Source organism: Eimeria acervulina, genomic scaffold (assembly GCF_000499425.1).
Source record: "Eimeria acervulina Houghton genomic scaffold, Eah_scaff237, whole genome shotgun sequence".
In the NCBI taxonomy this organism is placed as follows: domain Eukaryota; phylum Apicomplexa; class Conoidasida; order Eucoccidiorida; family Eimeriidae; genus Eimeria; species Eimeria acervulina.
The window spans coordinates 36160-44718 of NW_013548409.1; the positions used below are offsets into that span (position 1 = coordinate 36160).

At 42.3% G+C, this 8559-nt stretch overlaps 2 protein-coding genes across 2 annotated transcripts; both read left to right on the plus strand.

Annotated features, from left to right (window-relative positions):
* Positions 1–992: 992 nt before the first annotated feature.
* EAH_00027580 (hypothetical protein) lies at positions 993–1802 on the plus strand (the record flags this gene model as incomplete). The annotated part of the gene is made up of 1 exon (XM_013392742.1): positions 993–1802. The coding sequence occupies one exon, from the start codon at positions 993–995 to the stop codon at positions 1800–1802; it is 810 nt and encodes a 269-aa protein (XP_013248196.1).
* A 5847-nt stretch (positions 1803–7649) lies between these two features.
* Positions 7650–8464, plus strand: EAH_00027590 (CTP synthase, putative; the record flags this gene model as incomplete). The annotated part of the gene is made up of 2 exons (XM_013392743.1): positions 7650–7844; positions 8321–8464. The coding sequence occupies 2 exons, from the start codon at positions 7650–7652 to the stop codon at positions 8462–8464; spliced, it is 339 nt and encodes a 112-aa protein (XP_013248197.1).
* Between the last annotated feature and the right edge of the window lie 95 nt (positions 8465–8559).

An 8559-nucleotide genomic window follows, 5' to 3' on the forward strand; every position in this document is an offset into this window, starting at 1 on the left:
AGGAGACAGAAGGAGATAATAAGAAACACAAGGAGGCATTAAGAGACAGATAAACAAAATAAAACAAACACAGTAATAATAAAGTGTATAAGACTGAGACAGAGAAAGGAGACTAAAGGAGACAAAAGAAGAAGTGGGAGTCTTTTTTGGTGTGCAACAATTAAGGAGACACACGAGGGGGGTGCAGCAATCCCCTGCTGCAGAAAGGAGACAGTTGCTGCTGCTGCTGCTGCGTGTGCTGCTGCAGAAGGCTATGAGGTCTCTGCTGCAGTCTGCTGCTTCATTTAAGAAGACAGAGGAGACACCTGCTGCTTATTGTCCCCCTCCACCCCGATACAGAACCTCACGCTTCTGCGCTGCATGCAACAGCAGCAACAACAGCAGCAGCAACAGCAGCAAACTCGGCAGCAACAACAGCAACAGGCTACATGCACGCCACGGAGAAGATGCTGCTGCTGCATATACAGCAATTGGAGGTACAAAAAAGAACAGATATGAAACATTTCCAATCGAATAGCCCCTGCTGTTGCTGCTGCTGCTGCTGTTGCTGTTGCTGCTGCTGCTGCTGCTGCTTCTGTCGCTGCCGCTCACCATTTGCGGCTTTTGTATTGCTGCAGCATACCTGCTGCTACTACTTAGATTTGTTGTTAGCTGTGCTGCTGTGTGTGTGTTTCTGCTGCTGTTTGTTGCTGCTGCTTGTATGTGTGTAACTGCCGCTCTTAACCCTGCTGCTGCTGCCCCATATGCTGCTGCTGCTGCTGCTGCTGCTGCTGCTGCTGCTGCCAGAGGAAGGAGCAGCAGCAATATACCAGCAGCTGACGAGAACTCTTATGCTGGAGAGCGCCTCAAGGGCCTCAACCTCCCTTAGCTATCCCCTTCAACTGCAGCTGCATCCTTCTACGACACCACTTGCTGCTGCTGCTCCTGCTGCTGCTGCTGCTGCTGCGCCTGCTGCTCCTGCTGCTGGTCGTGAAGGAGACATGAACAGCACAATGCATAGCCAAGCAGCAACAGCTGCTGCTGCTTCTGCTGCTGCTCCTGCTGCTGGTCCACTCTCCACGCTGGTGTGGAGCCCCACAGAGCCAGCTGCGACAGCAGCAGCAGCAGCATCAACAGCAGCAGCTGCTGCTGCTGCTAATGCCCCTGCTGCAGTGTCGCCTGCAAGCAGCGATGAGGAGACAGTTAGCCTTTTGTATTCTGTCCCTGACGAAGGAGACCCTTCTATAGAGACACCAGGGCAAGCAGCAGCAGCAGCAGCAGCAGCAGCAGCAGGAATGGGGCCATCAGCAGCAGCAGCTAGATCCTCTCCCACCGCACAAGCAAAACGAAGCAGCAGCACCAACAGCGGCAGCAGCAGCTTAAGCGTCCAGGAGCAGCGAAGCCAAGCTCAAGCAGCAGCAGCTGCAGCAGTAGCTGCAGCTGCAGAGGCAGCTGCAGTTGCAGGTGTAGCAGCAGCAGCAGCTCTAGGCCAGCAGCAGCAGCTGCTGCAACAGCAGCAGCAAAACTATGGATCTCAACATGGGCCCCAGGAGCTGCAGCAGCAACTCGCCTACGGGGTGGTGGTCTCTCCTCAGCAGCAGCTGCTGCTGCAGCAGCAGCACGTGCAGCAGCAGCAGCAGCAGCAGCAGGGTGTTGGGGTGTTGGTGCGGCCCTCTTCTGCTGCAGTGTCTCCGCTTAGTTTGGGTGTATTAGCTGCGCTGTCTCTCCCCGTCAGCAGCGTCTCTCCGTCTCCTTTAATGAAGCCGCCGTCTCCTTTTGAAGGCAGCTTGCAGCTTGCTAGTTTGAGGTGTATAGACAGCTGAGCGGCAGCAGCAGCAGCAGCAGCAGTAGCAGCGGGAGCAGCAGCAGCAGCAGCAGCAGTAGCAGTAGCAGCGGGAGTAGCAGCAGCAGCAGCAGCAGGAGTAGGGTGTGCAGTAGAACAGATCTATTAGCAGCAGAGAGGAGACAGCTGGTGTGGGGTTTTAATTGTGCTGTCTCTCTGTCTCTACTCTAAAAATAAATGTGCAGCTGCCTAGACAGTACAAAAGGAGACAGGGAGTTTGGCTTCCTTGTGTCTCGTTTCTGCTGCATGCACTCATGCTTCTTGCTGCTGCTGCTCTCTCAGCAGCGAAAGACAACAGAATGCATGCAAACTGAAGCAAAACCACAAACCCCACAATTCACTGTATGCGCTGCTGCTGCTGCTGCTGCTGCTGCTGCTGCACTATCCTGCGTTCTCGTTTTTCTTCTTTGCCCTGAGCAGCAGCTGTATGCAGAGACAAAAACCTTTAAATACAACCTAATGCACAGCCGTTGCTGCTGTTCCTGTTGCTGTTCCTGCTGCTACTGCTGCTGTTGCTGCTGCAGCAGCCTTCCCGAGTCTTAGTTTTAGAGCGTATGCTTTAAGAGAAGCTAAGGAGACGCGGCCCCCCCTTCTCCCCAGAGCCGCAGGGCTTCATATGAAGAGGCCCAAGGATTGAATATTCATTCATTTAATTGTATATACACCGCAGCTATGCATGCAAATGTACCTGCAGATACACCGCAATTAAAGAATCTTCTTCATGCTGCAGGTTGTACTGAGTCTAATGGTTGGTAGGTAAATGCTGCATATTTTCGTTTATATTTACTTAAATTAAATATAATACTTCATTAAAAGCATTTATTTATTATATTTTTTTATATGCATTAACAGCAGCGCCCTCACTAACAGACTGGTAGACTCGGCAGCTGCAGCCGATCGGAGGGTTATGCGGGAGCTGTTTGTGCAGCTTCTGGGGCTTTTTAATTTATTTAATATATTTTTAATTAAAATAAATAAAATAAATGAATTAAATTCAATTTTCTGCTTCTTTTTAACCCCTATACACCCTGAAAGCTTCTAAACAAGCCCCAGGAAGGCTCCGTTTGTTTGTGTGTTTATACACCGCCCGCCCCACAACTGCATATACACCGTAACTCTTCTTATATCTCTCTGTTGTTTTCTTTTTTGTAAAGATCTCTTCTTCTCAAGCCAAGGGCTTGTCTTCTACGCTTTGGCCCGAAGGTTTATGGTTTAGGGTTTAGGGTTTAGGGTTTAGGGTTTAGGGTTTCGAGGGTTGCTGTGCCTTTGGGGCCCCCTCAATCTTCCATTTGTTTCTTCTTCTGTTGTTTGTGGATATTTTTGTGTATTTTGCGTGTCTTCCTTGGTTAGGCCTGCTAACCAGGGTTTAGGGTTTAGGGTTTAGGGTTTAGGGTTTAGGGTTTAGGGTTTAGGGTTTGGGCGCGATGTCGCTCTCTGGGCAATGGACGCCTACGGCGTCTGAGAAGGCGGGCTTAGCTATGAAATATTTGGTGGTGACGGGCGGCACTATGAGTGGGCTGGGGAAGGGCACAACAATCAGCAGCATAGGTAGGCTGTTGCTCAAGCAGGCTTTACGGGGGTTTCGGGGTCTACGAGGGTTTAGGGTTTAGGGTCTAGGGGGGTTTAGGAGGGTTTAGGAGGGTTTGTGGGGGTTCAGGAGTGTTTATAGGGGTTTAAGAGGGTTTATTAGGGTTTATTGGGGTCTATTAGGGTTTAGGCGGTTTATTAGGGTTTATTGGGTTTATTAGGGTTTAAGAGGGTTTAGGAGGACTTGCTAGGGTTTAGCATGCCTAGTGAGGGTTTACCTGGGCTTACGAGCATGCGTTTTGCGCTGCCTAGGGTTATAAAGGGTTTATAAGGGTTTAGTAGGGTTTAATAGGGTTTAATAGGGCTTACTAGGGTTTATGAGGGTTTATTAGGGTTTACTAGGGTTTATTAGGGTTTTTTAGGGTTTATTAGGGTTTTTTAGGGTTTGTTATGCCATTATGTTTTTCTAGAGTTTATTAGGGTTTAGTAGGGTTTAGTAGGGTTTAGTAGGGTGTACTTGGGTTGATTAGGGTTTAGTCTGGTTTAGTATGCTTTTCTAGGGTTTACGAGGGTAATTAGGGTTTATCGGCGTATATTAGGGTTTACTAGGGTTTATTAGGGTTTACTAGGGTTTATGAGGGTCTATGAGGGCTTTAGGTGTGGCTTAGTCGGGTATTGCAGGGTATGTTAGGGTTTATTAGGGTTTACTAGGGTTTATTAGGGTTTTATCAGGGTTTATTAGGGTTTATGAGGGTATATATATATATATATATATATTAATATATATATAATATACAGTACACACACATACAATACACAAACACATACACATGTATGTTATAATATATATCTATATACATAATATATATACATATATACATATATATACATAATATCTATATATATATCTATATACATCCTATATATATATATATATGCATAATATATATTATATATATACATAATATATATTATATATATACATAGTATATATATATGTATATATATAATGTATATATGCATGGATGCTGCAGGCGTGGTGTTGAGGAGTTTAGGGGTGCGGGTATCAGCGATAAAGATAGACCCTTATTTAAACAGCGATGCGGGGACAATGAGTCCTTATGAACACGGTGAATGCTTTGTATTAGATGACGGCGGTGAGGTAGACTTAGACTTGGGTAACTATGAAAGGTTTCTAGGGGTTTCGCTGAGCAGACAGCACAATATTACAAGCGGTAAGGTGTATAGTCAGGTTATTTCTCAAGAAAGACAAGGACACTTCCTAGGAAAGACTGTTCAGATTATACCTCATGTTACAGCAGCTATTCAGCAATGGGTCTTACGTGTTGCTCCTCAGCCTGTTCTTCATACAGCTGCAGATACACCTGAAGTATGTCTTATTGAGGTTGGGGGTACAGTCGGAGACATTGAAAGTGCTGTCTATTTAGAAGCTATTCAGCAGCTCAGCAGAAACTTAGGAAGAGATAAACTCTGCTTAGCCCACGTCGCCTTCGTCCCTTGCCTCGGAGAACAAAAAACAAAACCTACGCAACACGGTGTAAAGGTAAATCTTTATATATATAATAAATATAATATATATATTTATATATATTTATATATATATATATATAGCTATATATATCTATAGCTTATATATATATGTAGTTATATATAGCTATATATCTCTATAGCTTGCGTATATATGTATATATATATATATATATAGATTTATATGTATATATATATATATATTCATATATATATGTATATATATATATATATATTCATATATATAGGTATATATATATATATTCATATATATAGATCTATATTTATATGTATATATAGATATATATGCTACTCTCCTTTTCGTTTTATGCAGCAGGAAGATAATGATATTCATTTTGTGTATTTACTGTCTCTCTGTCTGTCTCTCTGTCTCCTTGTATATCTGTTGCTCTCTCTCGTCTTCTTGCTCTCTTCGTCTCTGTCTCTGTCTCTGTCTGTCTCTGTCTTTGTCTCTGTCTGTCTCTGTCTGTCTCTGTCTGTCTCTGTCTGTCTCTGTCTGTCTCTGTCTGTCTCTGTCTTTGTCGGTCTCTGTCTCTGTCTCTGTCTGTCTCTGTCTCTTTTGCTTTGTCTCCTCCGCTGTCGCTGTCTCGCTGTCTCCTTTTGTGTTTATTTTTTTGTCTCTCTCTGCGTTTGTTTTGTCCTGTTGATTTTGTCTCCGCTTTGGTTTTGCTTTTGCTGTCTCTTTTTTCATTTGTTTGTCTCTTCTCCTTTTGTCTCTTTGCTCTCACGATCCCCTCTTTCTTGTCTTTATTTGTCTTGCTTTATTCTGTTTGTTTGTTTGTCTCATCTGTCCCTTCGCTGTCTCTCTACTACTCTCTCTGTCTCTCTTGTCTCCTTTCTATCTCTTGTCTCCTCTCTCCTATACATATATATATATATATATATGTATATACATTTATATACAGAACATACATTTCTAAAACAATGCTTCCACCTCTGCTGCTGCTGCTGCTGCTGCTGTTTGCTGCTGCTGCTGTTGCTGCTGCAGGAGCTGAGGGGTGCTGGTTTAACCCCTGATTTTTTGTTTTGTCGCTGTGAGGAGCCGCTGACGGAGGCAGCTCGTCAGAAAATTTCTCTGTTTGCACAAGTCGAGCCTGAGAATGTAATCTATTTAACTTAATTTAATTTAACTTAATTTAATTTAATTTAATTTAATTTATTTTAATTTAATTTTAGTTAAATTCAAGAGAGAGGAAGGAGACAGAAAAGAGAGGGCGAGAGACACAGAGAGTGGAGGCACAGAGAGGAGATAGAGAGACAGCAAAGGAGACAAAGAGACAGAGATAAAGAGACAAAGAGAGAAAGACAAGAGACAGACAAGAGACAAGGAGACAGAGACAAAGAGACAGCATCTGCCTCCTTCCTCTTCATTTAATTTTTTGTTGTTTGTATTTTTTTGTTTACTTCTGCTTTTTCTGTCTCCTTTTGCTGTCTCCTCTTCCTCTTGCTTGCGTTGCGAGGATGTTTTACTGTCTCCTTCGATTGTCTTTGTCTCTTATTTTTACTGTCATTTCTTTTTATTTTGTTTTTATTTATTCAAGACGTGTGGGGCAGCTTGTTGTTGTCTCCTGTCTCCCTCTTTGTCTCCTTACTCTTGTTTTATTTAATTTTTAGAGACAGTTTTATTTGTTTTTATTTTTTATTACTTTCTCTCGCTGGGCTTTTCTGTGTTTGGTTCTGTCTCCTGTTGTCTTGTTGCTTTGCATTGTCGTTTAGCTGTCTCCTTTTTTATGTTTTGTCTCCTTTTCTTTGTCTTTAGATTTTCTTTGTTGTTTAACTGTCTCCTTTTTATGTTTTGTCTCCTTTTCTCTGTCTTTAGATTTTCTCTGTTCACAACTGCCAGAACATTTACCGAGTGCCGCTCATCTTAGAGGAGCAGGGACTGTCGGAGAGGCTTATTCAGGTTTGTCTCTTCTTGTGTCTCTTCTTGTCTCTTCTTGTCTTTTGTTGTGCCCCCCTTTGTCTCTTCTTGTGTTTCCTCCTGTCTCTTCTTGTGTCTCCGTTTGTCTCTCCTTGTGTTTATATGTATATATATATATGTATATATATACATGAGGGTTTATAAGGCTGACGAACCTTGTAAAAGATGTTCTGAGGGTTTAGGGTTTATGAATTATTTATAAATTGTTTTATTTTGTCTTAAAGGATGTTTAGGGTTTAGGAGATTATAATAAACGGCTTTTTATTAATACTTTATTGTTCATTATGAGGGTTTATATATATAATATATAATATATACATATATATATATATATATATTTATGCATGCATTACATATACATATATATACACTATATAATATATGTATGTATATATATATATACTTCCTTTCTTCGGTGTTTAACTGCATCCGCAAGAGCTCATTGTTTACTGTTTCTTGTCTATTGTTTACTGTTGATTGTATATAATGTAAATTGTTTATTGCATATTGTTTATTATATATTGTTTATTGTTTATTGTTTATTATATATTGTTTATTGTTTATTGTTTATTATATATTGTTTAGGGTTAGTTGTGTGTGTGTATGTTGCAGCGTCTGGGTTTGAACCGGAAGGAGCTGTCTGAGCGTGCATGCAGCTCTTTATCTTTACGAGTGTGGGGCCGTATGGCTGAGCGTTTGAGGGTGGTGTCTCCTGGGGCCCCTTCAAGTGTCTCTATAGGGATTGTAGGGAAGTACACAGGGCTAACAGATTCATATTTATCTGTTATTAAAGCTTTAGAGCATGCAACGATGGAGGCAGGGCTGGGGCTGTCTATTCGCTGGATAGAGAGCAGCAGTTTAGAAGGAGACAAAACCTCTGATCCCTCTGCTTCCTCCTCCAGCAACAACAACAACAACAATAACAGCAGCAGCAGCAGCAGCAGCAGCAGCAGCAGCAGCAGTTATGAGGAAGCATGGGCTGCTCTTCGAAGTGTAGATGGTGTTGTATGTCCTGGGGGCTTCGGTGATAGAGGCATAAAAGGCAAGGCTTTAAGCGCAGGCTACTGTAGAGACAATAATATAATAAACCGTATTTAGGAATATGTTTAGGGATGCAGACAGCAGTAATAGAGTTTGCGCGAAGCATGCTTAATCTTGAAGACGCAGACTCTGAAGAGTTTAACCCTAATACACCGCATCCTGTTGTTATATCTATGCCTGAGCATAATACTGCTAATAAAGGAGGGACAATGCGCTTGGGTAGAAGAGCAACAATCATTAGAGACAGACAGTCTCTAACTGCTGCTTTATATGATGAGGAGCCTGTTGTAGATGAAAGACATCGGCATAGATATGAAGTTAACCCTCTGTATGTACAGCAGATGGAGGCTAAAGGTTTAAAATTTGTCGGGCAGGATGAAAGGGGACAGCGCATGGAGATAGCTGAGTTTAAAGGGCATCCTTTCTTTATTTGCACGCAGTATCATCCTGAGTTCACATCTAAGCCTTTAAAGCCTAATCCCCTCTTCTTAGGGCTTGTGCTCGCTGCAGCAGGAAAGCTTCAAGACAGACTCAACAGCAATGGAGGCCGCTTAAGGGCAGGAGCAACGTATGAAAATATGTGAACATTATCAGTAACATATATTATCAATATATATATATATATATATATATATATATATATATATATATGTATATGTGTATATGTGTGTGTATATAT